The sequence below is a fragment of the Meles meles genome, chromosome 13 (assembly GCF_922984935.1).
Source record: "Meles meles chromosome 13, mMelMel3.1 paternal haplotype, whole genome shotgun sequence".
NCBI lineage: Eukaryota > Metazoa > Chordata > Mammalia > Carnivora > Mustelidae > Meles > Meles meles.
Genome location: NC_060078.1, coordinates 5735009 through 5756605, shown reverse-complemented (window position 1 = coordinate 5756605; position 21597 = coordinate 5735009). Strand labels below are relative to the sequence as shown.

Sequence of the window (21597 nt, the reverse complement as noted above, 5' to 3'; positions counted from 1 at the left end):
CCGACCCCATCAGGAGGCGACTCCTTAGCACAAAGCGGGATTCACCATGAGTAAGAGCCATTGCTGTCACTCCAAGGGTTAGAGAGGATCCCTCCCAAGACTGGTGACAGAGGCGGCCACTTTTATTACACAGCCTTGTATGTGCCTTCTCTTACCCCTCTCAATTTGTAGTTATTTTACGTCTGCTTTCTGACCGAGGTTTTGTCTAATTTACTTACTTTTAAAAATATTTTATTTATCTCACCCTGAGCGAGCGCAAGCATGAGCTGGGGGGAGAAGAAGCCGAGGGAGAAGCAGACTTCTCCCAGGGCAGGGAGCCCCATGCCGGTCTCCGTCCCAGGACCCCGGGATCACGACTCCTGGGATCGTGATCTCAGCGGAAGGCGGAGCCCTTAACCGACTGAGCCACCCACGTGCCCCGCATGTTTCCAGCGACTGTAAGACAACTCATGTTTTCAATTTCTCTTATATTTCTCCAGGACTCGCGCAGCTCAGTTTTCTCCCGCCCTCAGGAAACTACATTGTAATCCTCTCTGGCAGCGAGTCCCTGGATTACGTTGCCGCCGCACAGCTGACTGAATGAACCTGAAAAGCAGATTCAGCCCAATTCCTGTAGCCACAGGCAGCCTCCATTACACAAGAGGAGGAGGAAGCACGTGTCGTCGGCCCCTGCCATCTTTGTACGACACAAGCAAGGACGTCCGCAACCAAGTCTTCCGAGTCTGTGCACGACGGCCACGCGCCACCTTCGCTACGTCACGCTCAGCGGCTCCTAAGTAAGTGCGAGACGACCCGCACAGCCCGACGCCGACGCACTCCCCACTCGGAGGCACCTGGGCGGCCGCGCCTACACGCCCTGCGCAGGCGCAGAAGCGGCGCGGACTCCGCTGCTCAGGCACTGCCGCGGACGTGCCGGAGGACCTCGCGCGGCTGGGGCCGGAAGTGCGTGCGCTCGGCCTTTCCGCGTCTCTGGCGGCGAGCGTCCGGTCGCAGCGGCGTGGTCCGCGGCTTTCCGGCCAACTGCTTCTTCGCCGGCCCCGCCGCCGCTGTGCTCGCTCCTGCCTTTCGGCCGCGGGAAGATGGTGGGCCGGAACAGCGCCATCGCCGCCGGCGTCTGCGGGGCTCTCTTCATCGGGTACTGCATCTACTTCGACCGCAAGAGGCGGAGTGACCCCAACTTCAAGAACAGGCTTCGAGAACGTGAGTTGCGTTCCCTCGGCCCCGGGCGCCAGCGGCCGCCGCCTCTCCGCCGCCGCCGCGCGCCTGCCCCCGGCTGCCCACTAGCGGGGCCGTGGAGGTGTGGGGGGCCCCGGCGGCCGCGGCCCACCCGGCCGTGAGGCGGCGGCGCTCCGGGTGCAGCTCCCGCCGCTGGTGCCCCGCAGGGTTCCCTCCATTTTGGAGGGACGGCTTTTCCCGTCGTGTCTTCCCCCGCAGCGCGCCGTCGTGAACGCACTCTGGTTGGTGCGGGATTTAGGTGTGCGTTTGTCGAGGGCGCGGGGGCTCTTTTAGCTGTTCACCTGCTTAAACCCGTGTTCCTCGCTCGAAGGTCGCGTGTTTACGGATTTGTGCTCGAACCAGGCCCGCCAGTGCGCGGTGTCGCTGCTGCATTCCTAAACCCTCTTGGTGGCCTCCCTGCGCACGCTTCCAGGATATGAGCGAATGCTACAGAGACTGCAGGGAGTCCGAAGGGCTGCGCTCCTGCGGTGGCTCAGTCTTATTTCATACCTGCGACATCTTTCTAAGAGCGGTTCCCGCGAGCGAGATCGTGTCCCCAGACCGTCGTGATTTTTGAGTTTCGGAGGCCGCCTTACTCGCAGCAGCGGAAGAGCAAACTGAACCTGCTGCGATGAGTGTTTTTGTACCCATCTGGGTTTCTCAGTCAAAATGATTTCTAAAATTAAAATGTGGGGGCATCCGGGTGGCTCGTTTGGTTGAGCGCCCGACTTGGTTTCAGCTCAGGTCACCAGATCAGGGTCGTGAGTTCCAGGCCGCTGGGACTCCCTGCACAGCGGGGAGTCTGCTCCCCTCCCCCCACTTGTGCACGTTCTTTAAAATAAAAAAATCTTTAAAAAAAAGTAAAATTGATACGTAAGTTATTAAAGCCCAGAACGTATGAAGGTGTGATAATCCTAATGAATGCCTACTATTTAATGAAGTAATAGTAGATCATTCCAAGTGTTGAGCCCCACGTGGCTAGTGACCTACCCTTTTGGGGGTATAGGTACCATATATCATCTGGAATATGACATCTAATTATAGTTATAGGAAGGAAGGGATACGGGGAATTTATTTCATAGACTAATGGAAAGAAAACTATTTTGGATTCAGACACTGAGTTTTCCAGGCCCAGGTTAGTCACAGATCAGCTGCATAATTTTAGACTTTATGAATCTTATTTTTCTTAGCTTGTAAAATCAGGTAATGCCCCCTGCCTCTGGTTGTTTTTGTGAAGACTGAGCTGATTGAAGTGCCCACCACCATTCCTGACGGAGAGCTAGCCCCTCCATAAATGCCGGCTGTAAGCATAGCTGGAAGTTCAGATCATTTTCTGGTAGTTTCACAATAGTCGGAGGGCTGGTGATGGTGGTATGTCTAGAGAGCTCAGGAGAGAATTGGATTAATCCTTTCTTCCTTTGGAAACCCTGCAATCCTGTTAGAAATCTTGAGAGAGCTAATTTTACGGTTGGAGAAATCATAAAAGCTGTCATTTTAGACAGTTTGAGAGATTATTTTAAAAATCCCCTTTCCATCCTCTTTAATCCATAAGTGTTTTTTCTAGCTTTATCGATGGCCTAAAGATCTCAGTGGTCTGGCTTGAATGATTAGCTGAGTAACCTGGGTGAGCGACTTAAAGCTTTCGTTTCCCTCTTTTGTAAAATGTTATAATACATAGAGAGTTTTAGTATGGTCCCTGGCAGATGGTAATTGATGGATGCTGAAGATTGTCTGTGAATATAATTATTTGATGTTTTCTTTAGGAAGTAAAACTTAACGTTCAGAGTAATTCTGTCAGTTCATGTTTATGTGTATTTTTGAAAGTTGACAAAGTCTTTTTCCACTTGTTAGGTTTACGCAGTAGCACTTGGGACTGATTTCTATTAAATACTGAGTCAAGGCTTAATTTTGCTCATTGAATGTGTAACTATGATGTTTCAGTCTGTTACCATCTTTCCCTTTATCACAGAGATAGTATAATACACTGATAAGGTAACAAGTAAATTGTCTAATGAAACTAAAGCTAGAATTCCAAACTTAAATTTAGAAATTTGAAGCACCCAATCAGTCTTAAAATTTGGTAATTGTATCAGTCAAACATTCAAAAACAATCACTCTCCACCATATTAAAAAAAAAAAACTGTAAAATTGAATAGTAATGGAAACTAAGTTTCTGTCTATTGGGTTTCATTATTTTTTTGTCATTTTCCGTAAATCTGGCTTAGCAAACTGTATTTCTCTGTTTATTCCACAAACTTCCCATGTTCACCTCTGAGGTGCCTTTTATTTTTATGGGAATGCCTTCACTTCTGTTAGAAGATAGCAGAGGGATAGTGAAGTATTTCCCAAACTGAGAAGGCACTTTGAGACTGGGAGCAGGTGACTCCATACAGTTGACAGGTGCATGCAGCGTAACTTACTCACGGAGGAGTGGGCAGGTGACGATCCAGCAGCACAGGTACACAGGTATAGAGTCCAGACCTTAGCCCACAGATTTTCTACTCTGAGGGCACTAGCAGAAGAGCACTGTTGCAGGATCAAAGGATTTCTGTGCACCTGAATGACAGCTAATCTTTTATTAGATACCGTGGCACTTCCTGTGCATCAGGAGGGAGAGACTTACCTCTCACAGATTCATGGGAGACGAAAGCCTCCCCCGGTCATGGTCTTGGGCCTCTCTAAGGTATGTGTAGGAATCTCCAAGGGACCTGGCACATAGAGCCCCAAGAGAGGTCATCTGCCGCACGGGGGCAAACTGGAAGGCCAAAGACCGGGTCGGTATTGTCTGCCCCCTCAGCCTTTCTACAGCGTGCTGCAGCAGTGCAGAGTCCTGTTTGAGCGCGGGTCTTCGTAAATGGAGCTGCGTGGCTTTGAACTGCCTCTCTACCACTTACAGGTTGTGACCTTAGTAAATGTTGTCTGTAAAATGGAGGTCATGATAGTACTTGTTTTAGTGTTACTGTGAGGAACGAGTAAGCAAAGTAACCTTTAGAATAGTGTCTGGCATCTAAAACTTACGGGGTGCTTACCCGACCTAACATCTCAGTGTTCCTCTGTCTTCATATTCGCTGCTTCTGTGAAGTCTTCCCTGACTTCAGGGAAGTCAGTCTCTTTCTAGTGATACTCAGTGTTAGTTAATGTAGTAGGGTAGCATTCAGTATTTTCTGCTTATGGACAGCCAGATGAAACCCTTGAAGAAATAGAGGGTAGAATGTTATGGTTCTGTTTTCCTGCAGGTAATTGCCTGAAGACGAACGAACACCTAGGAAGGGTAGTTTGTTAGAAAAATAGGTGTCTTCAAATTTATATATAAGATCAGCTTATTTAACGTATTTTTTGTTGTTGAAGCTGCTAGAATTGTATTTAAGGCTTAAAATTGTAGCACTTTAGGTGTTTTGGGGGCTAGAGTTGGCAAGAGGCGTGGGTGTGGTTAAGCGCAGTTTGTTAGTTGGATAAGAGAAGAAAACTCCCTTATCTATTGTGTGTTTAACCACAAATTAACCTACCTCACGTGGTAGGCAAACAGGTCACTGTCTCTTTAGTCATGCATTGATTGAGACTTGTACCTGTGGAACACTTTAAGGTTTTCAGAGGACATTTTTTGAAGCTTTTGTGTCACACAGTGGTAAAGTTAAACATGCCGTATAGAGAGTTTTAAGAGATTTATTTGCCAGAGATCACCAAAGTAGTAAGTGTTAGAGCCTTAACCTTTCATAGCTATGCCACAGTCCCCATGTCACTGGTACTTTTTAGTGACTAGGGAATAAACTTATTGTAGGTATTTAGCATATAGCACAGCTCCTTAGCGAAGTTGCTGGTAGTGCACTGTCTCAGTACCAGATACTTACTGAGGTGGTTCTTTACCAGCTCCCTCATATGGCACATTACAAGCCTGAGACTGGTGAAAAATACTTGACATGCACAACAACTCTGTGAAGCATGTACCTGTTCTTAGGCCAGTTTACATGTGAGGAAAGTGAGGTACAGGTTACTGTGACTTGCCCACAGTAACTCTGACACTAAGAAGAGCTGACACTAACCAAGCTATGCCACCCTTGTGCTAACACCCTTTCGTATGGAGTATATCATTAAGTAGCAATTTATTTTTATTTTTTGAAAAAATGTTTAAAGATTTTATGTATTCGAGAGAGAAACCCTCAGCCTGTGGAGGGGCAGGTAGAGGTGGAGGGAAAGGGGTAAGCAGACTGCACTGAGTGCAGAGCCTGCACAGCCCATCCTGTGACCCTGAGATTGTGACCTGAGCCAAAACCCAAGAGTCAGAAGCTTAACTGATGGAGCCATGCAGGTGCTCCTATAGCAATTTAAAATACTGTTGGTGTCCTTTATTGATTTGGCTTACAGGTTTTAAGATTTTAAACATCTCCTACTTCTGAGATACGAAGTGTTGCTTTTTCGAATCAAAAACAAGACCAAAAAACTGTTTAGAGGGTGTAGGCAGAGGGTTTTTCCTTAACCAGCCAGCAGTAGTTAAGAATTTTGCAGTGTGTTTCTGAATACTGTCCTCCTACCCGCTCCCCCCCCCATCTAGGAATGTGTGATAGCTTTCCACATTCAGGAGAGGTCGGAGTCTTACATTTCAGTAATAAAGCTTTCTAACAGCAGAGGTTTAATTCTTGCTTATGTTTCAGGTCTTGTGTCGCTTTGGGGTAGGCGGGGCTTGCTCTGCTCCGGGCAGTTAATGACCTGTTAAAACTGTCTCCATCTTCAAAATTGCTGATCTTGGTGCACCAGAGGGAAGGAAAAAGCTCTTGCCCAGAAATGTTATATTGTCTGTAGCTCATTGACCAGAATGCTGACCCTGACAAATCACAAGGAGACAAGAGAATAGGGGAGCCCTACTTCTGGGATGTTTTATTGTTTTATAAATAGAATGAATGACTGCTACAGCAGTTTGACTTCTTTGATTCCCATTTTAATAATGGTAAAATGAAAATACTCCATTTCTTGCAGGAAGAAAGAAACAAAAGCTTGCCAAGGAGAGAGCCGGACTTTGCAAGGTAATCTTTTTTTTTTTTTTAATACTGTATTTATGAATGTTACAGAAATAATGATTTTTAAATCTACTTCAAATGTCTTTTGAGAAAGCTAGTTGATACCAGACATTTTCTGTTTTAAAATATAACTTGTGCTTTTTTTTTGGATTGGTTAGTTCAGCTGCAGATTGGTCCATCATTATTTTCCCCTTGTTGGCCCAAATAGGAGACAACTTACTACATGAGCAATGTTTAAGGGGAAGTAAGCTGCTAGTCTCCAGAAGACAATTCTACCAAACGGTTCAAGCTTTCTCAGCTGTTTCAAAACAATAGAATAAAAAATTAATTTTCCTTCCTTCGCCTTCTTTTAAAAGAACCACCTGCTACTTATTTCAGAGGTTACATAGGATTATTCATACCACTGATCCAGAATCCTACCATATGGCAGATTTTTTACCTTGATGTTATATGTACACATAGATAAAAATCTTTTTTCTTTTTATAGATCCCATGTTCATGATTATTTTTAGTGACTACATAGGTTTCTCTGCTTGATTAAAAAAAATGTTCTGTGACATGTGTAAGTAAATGTTAATCATTACACATGTAGCTTTTCTTTTTTACTAAAATTAGTTCCATTGTCTGGATTCCCAGGACTTACAGGATCAGTAGTGGTTCTTTTTAAAGTAAGTTGAGGCAAAGAAAAATTAAATCAGGAAATGATACATGTTTTTATTTTGAAACAATCATGAAATTAATAAACTTTTCTGAAGTATATGTTCTTAGTGTTTCAGTAGCCTTTCTTTCTAAGGACATGGGAAGGTAAATATAGACATGCGTCAGTGTGTATTTTTAGATCAGGAATAATCAGATTCTTGCCTGTGCTCTGGTAGTTGATGAATGATGCCTTTACTTTCAGAAGTTTAAATTTTTTCGTCTGTGTTGGTAATGAGAGTGTATATAATACTAATCAGGAACCAAAAACTTCCATTAACAGAAGTCTAGGTTTTTAAATAGAATAGGTTTTTTAATAGTAGGTTTATATATGTATTTTTAAAGATTTTATTTATTCGTCAGAGAGAGAGAGAGTGCAAGCGGGCAGAGAGAGAAGAAGGCTCCCTGCGAAGCAAGGACTTGCCCGATGCGGGACTTGATCCCAGCACCCCGGGATCATAACCTGAGCCGAAGGCAGCAGCTTAGCCCACTGAGCCACCCAGGTGTCCCTGTAGTAGTTTTATATTTTTTAATAAGTCATATAGCTGATGGCATTATATATTACCATAGTCTGGTAATATGTAACAAACTACAAAACAAAAATAAGAAATGCCAACTATTTAAGTAAAGCTGCTTTGTAATAGCAAAAACTTTAGAAGTAGCTCATGTGCAACAAATAGATCGTGATTAAGCAGTCATATATTTCTCAGTGGAATATTCTGTTACCATTTAAAAATAGTCTTTTAGATGAATGTAAAATCTATACAAAATAATGTGGATCAGAAGAAAGTCGAGCGACGCCTGGGTGGCTCAGTGGGTTAAGCCTCTGCCTTCAGCTCAGGTCATGATCTCAGGGTCCTGGGATCAAGCCCCGCTTTGGGCTCTCTGCTCAGCAGGGAGCCTGCTTCTCCCTCTCCCTCTGCCGGCCTCTCTGACTACTTGTAGTCTCTCTCTCGGTCAAATAAATAAACTCTTTAAAAAAAAGATTGGTTACAATTACATAAAAAGTTACAGAAATAGCAGTCAGAATAGTATAAATAGTAAAGTGCGTATTTTATGATAGAGATAATTCTTCATTTTTTACGTTAGGTTTGATGTACAGTTTTTGAGAACTGTTCTAGTATCAGTTTGATCAATATGTATTTTTTTCTTGTATTCATTTAAATGTAGATAAATGTAGATTAAACTAATGCTTATAAGTATTGAAAAGGAAATTTCTTTTTATCATTTTTTATCATGAGTTACTCAGTTTTTGTTTTGTTTTTTAGTGGCATGATTTTCTGTGTATTGTTTATAATGCCCAGCATAATTTTGGTATCAGTTATTAAATATTTTATTTCCAAACAGTTACCTGACCTTAAAGATGCCGAAGCTGTTCAGAAATTCTTCCTTGAAGAAATACAGCTTGGGGAAGAGTTGCTAGCCCAAGGTAACTCATTAATTTAGACTAGGAAATTGGAATTCTTTACAGTAAATATAAATTTATGGTGATAAGGGGCTTTTTTGGGTATAGTGTAGCAGCTTTTAAGAAAGTTATTAAATATTTCAAGATAAGTCATTTAGTAATGGAAAATGATTTTATTTAGGACTGGCTGTAGGGACGCCTGGGTGGCTCAGTCAGTTAAGCCTCTGACTCTTGAGTTGGTTCATGACCTCTGGGTCCTGAGGTGGAGCCTTGCCTCCGTCTCTGCGTCTCTCCCTCTGCCCCTCCAGCACCATGCAAGCGTGCTGGCTTGCTTGCTCTCAAAAAAAAAAAAAAAAAAAAAAAGACTGGTTCTAGAAAAATATTTCTTGTGGGTTGTCATTGTCCATAATATGTTTTGAGTTTTAGGTTTGTTTGATACATGATACAAAGAATATAAGTAATCTTTACAAATGAGGTTATTTTTTTTTTTACCAGTTTAGAGAATATAGTCATAATGTAATATGTAAATAGTAATTGAAGGAATGTGATATAGACATCTATATCTAAGCTTCAGGTCTTTTCTAATATTTATAAGAAGTCTGTGGCTTATATAAGTCCCAGAGAAGGTTAATTTACCTGTCAAGGTCACACAGTGAGTTCATGGCCTTGATTTCAGGACCGGCCAGTGATCTGAATCTGATCTAGAGTTTAGGCTATGTGCTTTACATATTTAATGAAGGATTAAGAGTTCTTTTTTTAGAAACATGACTATTATGAAGTTAAAATGATGAAACTGACATATTTGAGAACTATAATTCAGTAGAGTCTTAAATGTATTTGTAAATTTTTAGTGACAAATTAGCTTTTTTTTTAAGATTTCTATTTATTTATTGAGACAGAATGTTTATATGTGGGGAACTGGGGTTAGGGGAAGGGGCAGAGAGAGAGAGAAAATCTTTTTTTTTTTTTTTTTTTTTTTTTTTTTTTAAAGATTTTTATTTATTTATTTGACAGAGAGAGATCACAAGTAGATAGAGAGGCAGGCAGAGAGAGAGAGGGAAGCAGGCTCCCTGCTGAGCAGAGAGCCCCATGCGGGACTCGATCCCAGGACTCCGAGATCATGACCTGAGCCGAAGGCAGCGGCTTAACCCACTGAGCCACCCAGGCGCCCCGAGAGAGAGAAAATCTTAAAGCAGGCTCCACACCCCAGTTCAGAGACATCAGGCTCCATCACAGGACCCTGAGACCACAACCTGAGCTGAAATCTAGAGTCTCATAATCTTTTTTTTTTTTTCTTTTTTAAAAGACTTTATTTATTGATTTGACAGACAGAGATCACAAGTAGGCAGAGGGGCAGGTAGAGAGAGAGAGAGAGGAGGAAGCAGGCTCCCCGCAGAGCAGAGAGCCCGATGGGGGACTCGATCCCAGGACCCTGAGATCATGACCTGAGCTGAAGGCAGAGGCTTTACCCACTGAGCCACCCAGGTGCCCTAGAGTCTCATGTTTAACCAACTGTGCCACCCGGGTGCCCCCAAATTAGCTTTTATTTCAAAAGTAGCTTTGAAGTATTTGCTAGCATTAGTAAAAATGGTATGAGGTGTCCAGTTTTTCTTTCTTTAAAAAAATTTTTTTTTTTAATATTTTATTTATTTGACAGAGAGAAATCACAACTAGGCAGAGAGGCAGGCAGAGAGAGAGGAGGAAGCAGGCTCCCCGCGGAGCAGAGAGCCTGATGTGGGCTCGATCCCAGGACCCTGGGATCATGACCTGAGCTGAAGGCAGAGGCTTTAACCCACTGAGCCACCCAGGTGCCCCTGTCCAGTTTTTCTTAATGCTCATTGTTGTATCATAGATTTAGATAGTATTGAACTACATGATGGAGGTTATTTGTGTTTGTTTTTTTTTTTTAATTTGTTTTTATGGAAAGGATTAAAGGTTTGTGGTGGTAATGACACGTTAAACTTTTTGTTATGTCTCCCCCTTCCCAGTAATTGCTTTGCTTTGCTTTTTTCTGTAGGAAATAATTATCTTATTTGGATGGCATAGTAGGATGATGATATTTATAAATGAAAATGTGTTATGTGAAAATGAAGATGTGTTACTGGGAAATAATTTTGGCTCTTTTAACCTATTACAATAAGAAACACATGAGGTTGATACTGTCAAGATTTTCTATCTTCCAAAATAGAAACACTATTTTATATAATTAATTTATTTTTTAAAAAGATTATTTACTTGAGAGAGAGAGAGCAGGCAGGACAGAGGGAGAGGGAGAGGCAGACTCCATGCTGAGCAGGGAGCCCAGTGTGGAGCTTGATCCCAGAACCCGGGCAGATGCTTCAGCCCCTGCCACCTAGGTGCCCCTAGAATTGCTGTATTAATTACTTAACTCACAGTCAAACATATTAGAAAAAGGTACACTCGGGGCACCCGGGTGGCTCAGTGGGTTAAAGCCTCTGCCTTCGGCTCAGGTCATGATCTCAGGGTCCTGGGATCGAGCCCCACATCGGGATCTCTGTTCGGCGGGAGCCTGTTTCCTTCTCTCTCTCTGCCTACTTGTTATCTCTGTCTGTCAAATAAATAAAATCTTAAAAAAAAAAAAAAAAGAAAAGTACACTCATAATAACTTCTCTTTGGATTGTCTTGGAGATCTGTGCATTGTAGCCATCTGTTGACTTGAGCCGTCGGCTCCAGATTGAGGACAGTAACTCATGGTGGCTGGGAAGAAGGCCAGGGAAGGACAGACAGGAGTTACTCTTTTTCCCAAGCTCATGTTTCACACTGTAGCTCAGCACTGTCCAGAGGGTTACTTAACTCTGCCAAGCTGCCTTTCTTCTGGTGGAAACTACCAACTGAACCGGATGTTGAAGACTCAGGTAGTTAAAATTAGGGGAAAAGTCAACATCAAAGTAAGTTTTGTGAAGGCGTAAGTGATTTAGGCAGTGAACCTCATTGCTTGGAGGTCTCCTCCACCTAGGGGTCTCCCATAAGCATTAATTCTGTTAACTGAGCCCGATCTCATCTCAAGATGATGGTAACAGGCTCAGGTCTGCAGGTGCAGAGAAGAAACTGCATTGAGTTGCTGTGGTGGTACATTAACTGCTTCCAGTGTATTTAGAAATATTAGGAGGTGTCTCAGGATCCCGTGTTCTACACACAACAGTCCAGTAGCAGCTCTGTTCCATTTAATAATTGGAATTAATGTCCCCAGGCAACAGAGTTGTAATCCCCTGTATTGCCTGTAAATTCAGTGGTAAGAGGATTCAGTGGCCAAGTGGTATCTTAATTTCCAAGTCTGTGGAGCCATTGTATCCCCCAATGCAAGTCCAAGCCCATGCAGAAGATCAAAGTCTCTTGTATTTTCCATTTTTAATGCTTTGTAGAGTTCTGCTTTTTTCAGTTTGAATACCTCAGTCCTTAGATTTTCTCAAGGGAAATTTTGCAGCCGGCAGTTTCTCTGCTTCATGTGCCATTTTTCAGTCCCTTGTTTAGTCACGTTCTTATTCAGGGTCAGAAAACTGTTGACTGGTTTATCGGATAGGGCAAGGTGTGGGGGTGCGGATCTTCCACTGTGTCTGGATGCACCATCCTCTTAGTACCTCGATGTGTTCACCAACCCAGAAAGTTCAAGAAATAATTTTTTGACATAATTAAAATTTGCTCAGTTTTGTGTTTCATGTAATCATTTCATAACACTCAGTTATATGAATGTACTGTACATTATTTCCAAGTTTTTACTTGTGGGATGTTTTTGGTCAGTATCACTTGGAGATACAGTGAAGGATTTAGAGTTGAATTTTTGACAAAGGCAAAGGCTTTCCAGGTCACATGTTGTTTTTTTTGTAACCCTTTCAGGCGAATATGAGAAAGGTGTAGACCATCTGACAAATGCAATTGCTGTGTGTGGACAGCCACAGCAGTTGCTGCAAGTGTTACAGCAGACTCTCCCGCCACCAGTGTTCCAGATGCTTCTGACCAAGCTTCCAACAATTAGTCAGGTAAGGATTTGAAATGTTAGTAAAAGTGAGTAGAATCTGAGAAGTAATTTTTTTTTTTTTAATTTTTATTTATTTTATTTAACAGACAGATTACAAGTAGGCAGAGAGGCAGGCAGAGAGAGAGGAGGAAGCAGGCTCCCTGCTGAGCAGAGAGCCCAATGCGGGGCTCGATCCCAGGACCCTGGGATCATGACCTGAGCTGAAGGCAGAGGCTTTAACCCATTGAGCCACCCAGGCGCCCCAAGAAGTAAATGTTTTAAGGACATTGGCATTTAAAAATTAATCTGGTGAACATGATGAAATTTGAAACCCATTCTTAGAATCAAAGTAGAATTGGAGATAGCAGTGCTTGAAATTTTTCTTCCCTAATAATATTGGAGTGATGATACTAAGATCTAGTCATTGTGTCCTATGTGTGCATCAGGAAGTAACGTCTCATATTCTGAAATCTTAGGCCTTGGTATTCACCAGAATTCGAGCCACTCTCACCTACTTTCTGAAACTAGCTTTCTGTCAACTTTTGTGAGCCCATGAATTCAGTTATGTGGCCTGGCAGAGGGCATAGGGGCTGAGATGACATAGCGTGTTATTAGATCTTAAAGGATTGTTGGATACCCTCTGACTTCACTTGTCTAAAAAGCCCCAGTGCCTCTGCTTCTGCCAAGATGAGCTTTGGGCTTGGAGTTATTTGACTTCATCTCCAAAGCTATATTGAATACACCACCATTTGTATAAAAGATTATATATAACTTAAGAATTGATTAAGATGCATTCTGTTCATTTTTAGTTTTTTCCAAGAAATCGAAATGAATCTATTTTTTGGAATAGTTTGTTTACTCGTGTATAAATTTCCACAGTTGGTGTGATTTAAGATTGGTTAATTCCTCAAATTGATCTTTACTCAGTTTGAAAAGGGACTGGAGAGAAAATAAAGGCCCCAGAGATTTAAGGGAAAGGGTTGAAAAAAAACAAAGATTTGGTCTTAACCCTTTTTATTTAGACTGATGTGGTTCCTAGTCTATCTAAATCAGAATCCTCTGTTTAATGTTACCTGCTCTTGGAAACGCAACATAGCATAGTGCTTTTGGAAGATGGACCTGAGGGTGTGAGGTCTTTTGAAATGTGGATAAGTTCAGGATGAAACCTGAACTCCTCTTTATAAAAATGACCTCCTTTACTCAGTTAACTCATGTTATTTGGAAATATTTCCAAATGGCTAATTTTGGAATTACTGTATTCCTTCTTGTATGATGACTGAGCATTTTCAGGCCAAAAAGGGAAATGTTTGGAGCATAGAATGACCAGTAAAGTGCTAATCAGTACTCTTAATTTATATGGAAGTGAAAAGATACCTTGAATTCTTTTTGGTTTTAGTTATATAATTGATTAACATGTAAAACATATTATTATTCCTTGTTAGGTTTTGAGATGGGACTGACAGTAGTGTGATCATTATTTTCTTTGATAACAGTGTTTAGAAATGTTAAATATTGAAATCTCAGAATGGGTAAACTTTAGCAAGTTTTGTATTCTTTGAATACAAAGGACATACTTTTTCTTTCCCCCTTAAAACTTTTTTTTAATTGAAGTATTGACAACACACGATGTTACATTAGTTTCAGGTGTACAATTTATTGATTTGACCTGACAGGTCTGTACATTATGGTCTGCTTACCATAAATGTGGCTGCAGTCTGTCTCACTATACAGCAGTATTATGTGATCATTGACTATATTTCCTGTGCTGTACTTTTAGTCCTTGTGTCACGGGAAGCCTGGACCTGTCACTCCCCTTCACTTAATTTGCCCCCACCCGCTTCCTTCCGGCAACCACCCATTCGTATTTCGAGATCTCTTTCTCCTTTGTTTGTTCATTTGTTGGTATTTATTTATTATTTAATTTTAAAAAAATATTTATTTATTTGACAGAGATCACAAGTAGGCAGAGAGGCAGGCGGAGAGAGAGAGAGGAGGGGAAGCAGGCTGCCCGCCGAGCAGAGAGCCCAATGTGGGCCTTGATCCCAGGACCCTGAGATCATGACCTGAGCCAAAGGCAGAGGTTTAACCCACTGAGCCACCCAGGCGCCCCATGTGTTGGTTTTTAGATTCCACATATAAGTGAAATCAGCTGGTGTTTACCTTAGTGAAATAACACTTAGCATAATATCCTCTAGGTCCATCCGTGTTGCAGATAGCAAGATCTCATTTTTTTATGGCTGAATAATAGTCCACTGTATATGGTTACCACTTTATCCATTCACCGTTGATAGACACTAATGTTGCTTTCGTATCTTGGCTCTTAGAGATAATGCTGCAGTAAATCTAGAGGTGCATACATCATTCCAAATTAGTATTTTCATTTTCTTTTTTTTTTTTTTTTAAAGATTTCATTTATTTATCAGAGAGCGGCTGGCCTGCGCATGCATGTGCATGAGCTAGGAGGGAGGGGCAGAGCAAGTGGGGGAAGCAGACTTGGTGCTGAGAAGAGCGCCTGATGTTGGACTCTGATCCCAGGACCCTGAGATCATGATCTGAGCAGAAGGCAGTGGCTTAATGGGATGAGCCACCCAGGCATCTCTTCTTTCTTTCTTTCTTTTTTTTTTTTAAATTTTACTTGAGAGAGACCAAGTATGACTGGGTGGCAAAGGGAGAGGGAGAAGCAGGTTTCCTTCTGAGCAGGAGCCCAGGGGAACCATGACCTCAGCCAAAGGCAGATGATTTAACTGAATGAGCCACCCATGCACCCTCTGTTTTCATTTTCTTTGGGTAAATAACCAGCAGTGGAATTACTGGATCATACAGTATTCCTATTTTTTAATTTTTTGAGGAACCTTCCAGCTATTTTCCACAGTGGCTGCACCAGTTTACAGTCCCACCCACAGTGCATGAGAGTTCCTTTTTCTCCACATCCCTGCCAGCACCTGTTACTTCTTGTCTTCCTGATTCTGGGCATTCTGACACTGTGTGAGGCGGCATCTCATTGGGGTTTTGATTTGCATTTCCGTGATGATTAATGGTGTTGAGCATCCTTGCATCTGTCTGTAGGGAAAATGTCTGTTTAGGTCTCCCGCCCATTTTTAATTGGATAATTAGGGTTTTTTCCCCCCTCCTGTTGAGTTGTATGAGTTCTTTTTATATTTTGGATATTAATCCCTCATTAGATATATCATGTACAGATGTCCTCCAGCTCAGTCGGTTGCCTTATCATTTTCTTGGTTTACTTCGCCATGTAAAAGCTTATTACTGTGGTATGTCCCAGTAGTTTATTTTTGCTTTTGTTTCCCTTGCCTGAGGAGACACACCTAGAAAATGTTGTTAAGGCCAGTGTCCAAGAAGATTACTGCTTAGGAGTTTATGGTATCAGGTCTCACATTTAGATCTTTAATCTAGTTTGAGTTTATTTTTGTGCATGATGTAAGGAAGTGGTCCTGTTTCATTCTTTCGATGTGGCTGTACTGTTTCCCCAACACCCATTTATTGAAGAGACTATCTTTTTCCATTGGATATTCTTGCCTCCTACAAAGGACTTCTAAAAATTAAAAATTTTTTTTTTCTCTTTCAGAGAATTGTAAGTGCTCAGAGCTTGGCTGAAGATGATGTGGAATGAGAAAATGTCAACATAATCTCAATTAAAAATGTTTTTAAAATCTTAAGTTGGAAGATGAGAAGCTCTGGGGGAAAAAGGGCAAATAGGCTTGTTATGGACTGTCCTACACTGAAATCTACCAAAGTTAATTTTTACTTTGTGTAGATCCATTCGTCTGTTTTTATTTATTTTTCCCAGTGAAAAGTGTATTTTGATAGAAAGCTTTTCATTTTATAAATACACTATGAGTTACCAAAATATCATGGATTTATTTTATTCCTAAAACGTGCAATTAAAGTGTACATATAACATCGCATTACTTACGTTAAAAAAAACTCAGTGCTTAGTTTTGAAAGATAGGCAGAAAAAGTATAGGAGAAAGCTGAAGAATGCACGTTTTTTTTAAGCTAGTACATTTGCTCTACATTAAAGAATTGGATGGAATCTATCAAAACTGAGCATTAAAATCTTTGAGAGATTATTTTTTTCCATTTAATCTCATATATGATGTGAGAAGTGCTGCTGTGCTGTATTAATTCACCTCCTCCCTGTGTATTTGTCATTTAAATCGGTGGGCTTAATGTGTTCTGGATATTTATCGTATTTTAGATGTATGTAGTAAATAGCACCAGGAATTAAATCTATGTACATCCTTAATCTAGCCATGTGAGCCTCACTAATTACTGTCTACCCTCCTTCCTCACTTAAAAAATGAGGGAATTGGTCTGCTAATTTAGAGAAGTGTCCCTTTCAGCTTTTAATTCATTTGTTTCTGTTAAGCATCTTTAAAACCACCTTCTCCTGAGGGATATATTTGTTTGGACAACCAGGCCTTGCATTTTTTATACTCTGAAGTTTGCATGCTTGCCTGACTTAGTATTTCTGAATTGATCCCCCTCCCCCCACCCCTTTTTTTAAAGATCTAATTTGTGTCGGTTTTCACTGAAATCATGCGGTTCTGTCATTACTCTTGTAAATCTGAAACTTAACCTTTAGGGTAACTGGGATGATAAGCTTGTAAAATGTTTGTTCCCCTTTGCTTTTATCTTGAGTGTATCTCAATCCTCTTTCAGTCTGATTCATTTATCTTGTTATGATGAAAATAAGGTATAACCTTGTGGCTGAAGACTTGGAAAGAATGGAGGTGTTCTCAAAAGAGTGACATGTTATCTGCAGTCACAGGTTGAACATTAGGTCTGAGAATAAAGATCCTTGGTACTTACTTGTCATCTGTTGAACTGAGTAACAATTCCTCCCTGTACATACACTTTGCCTTTATTCTGTCTCAAAATCTGGAGCGATCCTGCAGACTTTTCCTATGTACTTAAGTATTTTACTTAATTTGCTTACAAATTTTCCTTAATCTTAGCATTGGTTTTTTGTTGTGATTGGGATATAGAGGAAAGAGTCTGGAGTATAGTTCTAAGTTTTTGCTTCTGTACAGCTTGCATGGCCTTTGGCAGGTCACATTAGAATATTCTCATCTGTAAAATTAGAACATTAAACGATGTAACGCAGACATTTAAGGACTCTTCCTCACGTACCTTCCAAGTGTGTGTTCCTGTACCTTTAAACAGTATGGTTTTTAATTTTTTTTAATTTTTAAAAAATTTTTTGATGGCACCCTGCCTACTCTTGTCGGGGGATAGGGAAGTGACCAGTGCAAACATGCTGGTTAGTCAGTTTTACTCATAGATCCCAAATCCAAAGCAGTGTGGTGGTCATTGGTCACATAGCTGGGAAACAGTCTTTTCATCTTGTGCTCCCCTTAGCGAGATGGGAGTCTTCAGAACAGGCACATTCAGTGTATAGGTCAGAGTTAGAACACGGGGTGAAAAGAGCTAGGGGCAGACCCCGTGGCAAGGAAGGAACGGACCTAGAGAAGCCAAGGACGAGCTGGAGGAGTGAGCAGTCAACTCAGCTTTGGGAGAGGATTTGATGGTGGCTGTATGCCCTTGAGAACTGTAGTGTAGTCTAAGCTGGGTAGCACTGGGCTTTCTGGAAGATAATCAGCTTTGATCTAACGCCTGTTGAATAGGCTATGCTGCCTGCCCAGAGGAGCTGATTATGCGGTCATTTTCTTACTTAAATGACAACTTTTGTGCTTTAAAATTAGTTGCCACTTCTGAAAGGTGATAATTTGGTTTTAAAAAAAAGTCCAAGATTTTCTCCCAGGCCCATAATTATAGAACATGGTTTCCTGTCTAAAGTTTTACAGGGTGTTGGAACCAGGCAGTAGGGTTGATGTTGGGCAAATGGTGCTCAACCCAAGGTTTAGAGTGATGACCACCTGAATGTGCCCGTGTGCACGCTGCACATGCGCAGCATGTGTGCAGCTTCCAAAGACCTGAAAGTCTTTGGGAATGGAAATATGTATTAGTGCATGGTTAGTGTGCTTCCCTGGGAAGGAGCTATCTGATTCCACAATTTGTACATAAGGTGAAAGTGCACTTAAAACGGGGCTACCTGGCCGTGTCCGTGCTGTCCTGCTCATAGATAACTAGAATTTACATTCACATTGAATTTATGTAAAGTACATAAAAACTTAGTACAGCGGGCAGTAGGCAGTCAGCAGATGTTTGAGTCCTCTTATCCCTCAATACGGTTGATATTTTTTACCATCTTTCTGCTTGCTTTTCTGACCTTGTTGAACCAACTTATGGACCAGAGTATTAAATATTACTGAAAAGATTTTGAGAATTGGTATATCATGCAAATGTTCCACAAAATTTTCTTTCTTGTAACATAAAAATAAACAGTTTTATTGCTTGTGCCTCAACTGTTTAAGTATTAAAGGGCTTGGAGAAAATTTTTGTTCAGTGTATATTTGCAGAAGTGAATTCTCAGTTTGATTCTTGGCGGCGGCACCTGTTTTTCGGTTCATATCCCTCGGAGAATGTTGACATTTGTGCAGTTTCTCCCAGGACAGCGCACATGTGCTCTTGACGTGGGATTGACAGATTGCAGGTGAAGAGCCCGTGCTTTCCTGTCAGTAGGTGAGGATTCTTCGTAGTAGTGGGTTCCCAACTTAAGCAGGTGCCTGGAAGGAGTGTTAAAACACATCGCTGGGCAGTAGGTCTGAGGCAGGAGCATATTATCAGTATTCTTTTTTTAATAAAAATGGACATATATATATACACACATACAAACATATATATAAAATACATTTTTTTTTTTTTTTTTTTTTTTTTTTTTTTTTTTTGTAAAGATTTTATTCATTTATTTGACAGAGAGAGATCACAAGTAGGCAGAGAGAGTGAGAGGGAAGCAGGCTCCCTTCAGAGCAGAGAGCCGGACATGGGACTCGATCCCAGGACCCTGAGATCACGACCCGAGCCGAAGGCAGCGGCTTAAACCACTGAGCCACCCAGGCGCCCCTAAAATACATTTTTTAAAGATTTTATTTATTTGACAGGAAGAGTGAGAAGCAGGCTTCCCACTGAGCAGGGAGCCCAACGTGAAGTTTGATACTTGAGCCGAAGGCAGATGCTAAAAAACCGAGCCACCTAGGTGCCCCTCAAAATACATTTTTTAAGAGGTTAATTTATTTTTGGAGAAAGCGTGCAAGCAGGGGGAGGGGGCACAGGCAGGGAATCTCAAGCAGACTCTAGGCCCAATGTGGGGCTGTATGTGGCAACCCTGAGATCGTGACCTGAGCCAAAATCAAGAGTCAGATGCTTAGCCAAGTAAGCCACCCAGGTGCTCCCAAGATATTTTTATTTTTATTTGAAGTGAACTCTTCAAAGGTCATATAAAAACAGGAAATTGTTACAGGATAGCAGCCATGTTAATGACATAGGTGATATACTTTAGCACTGTACTCTGTAAAAATGAGATGTGTAGGGGCACCTGGGTGACTCAGATGGTTGTATCTGTTTTTGGCTCAGGTCGTGATCTCTAGGTCCTGGGATTGAGCCCGGTGTCGGGCTCCCAGCTCAGCAGGGAACGTGCTTCTCCCTCTCCCTCTGCCCCTCTGCTTGTACTCTGTCTCTCTCTCTCTCTCAAATGAATAAATAAAATCCTTTTAAAAAATGAGATGTGTGGGGCTCCTGGGTGGCTCAGTGGGTTAAGCCGCTGCCTTCGGCTCAGGTCATGATCTGGGGGTCCTGGGATCGAGTCCCGCCTTGGGCTCTCTGCTCAGCAGGGAGCCTGCTTCCCTCTCTCTCTCTCTGCCTGCCTCTCTATCTACTTGTGATCTCTCTCTGTCAAATAAATAAATCTTTAAAAAAAAAAAAGATGTGTAATTAAAAAGCCAGCTAACCAGTGGTAGAATGTGATTAAGAACACCTAGTACTGAGGCACCTGGGTGGCTTAGTGGGTTAAAGCCTCTGCCTTTTCCCTATCAACTGGGCGTATCAGTTAAGTAGAAATTACATTCCCTAAGCATTTTAGTTGTGAGTTTTAAAATTTTTATTTCATATTTGTGTCTTTGGGCGAATGGAATAGGTTTTTCTCCTTTTTTAGATACAGGGTCTCCAGGACATTTTTATATATGTAATTTTTTCCTTCACTTTTAACAGCTGCATTCAGCTGTGTTCTGGAAACAGTCCAGGAGATTGCAGAGGTGCTACATCCTTTCTTAATTTCCACTGGCATTGGTAGAGGAGTCAAATACTTGGCAGTCATAGGGGTATAGAAGCTGAGGGGGTGGGGGGAGGGGAACAGGTTGAAGAGAGCCTGTGGTTAAGCTGGACCTTGACCTGACAAAGATGGACCCGGTGTCAAGCGGGGCCTCCATGTGTAATGTGCCAGCACGGGATCTGCTCGTTCAGGGAGAACAACCAGATCCCACTGGAACTTCACCGAGATCTTAAAATCCCTGAGGGCCTGCCTTTCCCTTGTTGCCTGAGGAGGTAGATAGACTGAACTGAGAGCCCTTTTTAGTCTGTACCTCTGTAGAGTGGGTAAGTTTGTGAAGTTCTAAAACCAGCACCTGTTTCCCTTCACCCAGATAGCACACGAGATGAATCCCTGGACAGGTTAGACAGCTTCCTTGGTGACCTCCGGACAGTGTCCTATTGTGCCTGCCCCTACTCACCCTACTCAGCATTTGAAGAGGACAACTTTGTGGTTTAGAGACTAATTATTTTATAAACCAGTTACATCAATATGCTGCTTTTACAGAGCCCTATGGTAGTTTCCAAAAGCTTCCGCTCTAGTTACGACTCCGCTAGCAAGTATGGAGACCCAGCGTGGATTAGCGTTAGTGGCATTTGTTAGCTCCTCAGGAAAGGGAGCTCTCACCTCTCACCTTAGAGTAAACACCCCATACCAGGCCAGCTCTCTCCACCTCTGCGTCCCATTGTGCTGTTTGATGTTCGCTAACACACATAAAGGATGACAAACCCTGGGCTCTAGAACGGATTCAGTTCACTCCTTAACAGTCTCCAAATGGAGTCATTCCCCTTTCACACCTTAAGAGACCTGCCTAGTGTTGCATGGGAAATGGAAGTTTCAGGATTTCCCCTCTATCTTTATTGAAGGGTGATTTATACATTAAAGTTTTGTGTATTTAAGATAGACGATGGATAGTGGTGGACATGAAGTGCACACCACCGTCAGGCTGATTGACATCTCTCACATCACCGAATTCGATACTGTGGTCCCCATGCTATACATCAGATGTCCATAACTCCCTCATAACCGAACGTCGGTATCCTTAGCATCTCCCCAGTCACCCTACCCC

General features: G+C 42.1%; 1 protein-coding gene and 1 non-coding gene across 2 annotated transcripts; both read left to right on the top strand.

Moving 5' to 3' along the window:
- Positions 1 to 943: 943 nt before the first annotated feature.
- Positions 944 to 18720, top strand: TOMM20 (translocase of outer mitochondrial membrane 20). Its single transcript, XM_046026929.1, has 5 exons — positions 944 to 1200; positions 6187 to 6233; positions 8271 to 8352; positions 12184 to 12326; positions 15888 to 18720. The coding sequence occupies exons 1-5, from the start codon at positions 1080 to 1082 to the stop codon at positions 15930 to 15932; spliced, it is 438 nt and encodes a 145-aa protein (XP_045882885.1). The 5' UTR covers positions 944 to 1079; the 3' UTR covers positions 15933 to 18720.
- On the top strand, positions 1603 to 1736 carry LOC123955889. Its single transcript, XR_006821427.1, has one exon. It is a non-coding gene; the product is annotated as a small nucleolar RNA SNORA14 (small nucleolar RNA).
- Positions 18721 to 21597: the final 2877 nt, after the last annotated feature.

Excerpts from the sequence above, each read along its gene's own strand:
- TOMM20 (XM_046026929.1), top strand. The coding sequence starts at position 1,080 with ATGGTGGGCCGGAACAGCGCCATCGCCGCCGGCGTCTGCGGGGCTCTC. Across the intron at positions 1,201-6,186 it reads CAAGAACAGGCTTCGAGAAC|GAAGAAAGAAACAAAAGCTT; the intron begins GTGAGTTGCGTT and ends CATTTCTTGCAG. Across the intron at positions 12,327-15,887 it reads AGCTTCCAACAATTAGTCAG|AGAATTGTAAGTGCTCAGAG; the intron begins GTAAGGATTTGA and ends TTTCTCTTTCAG.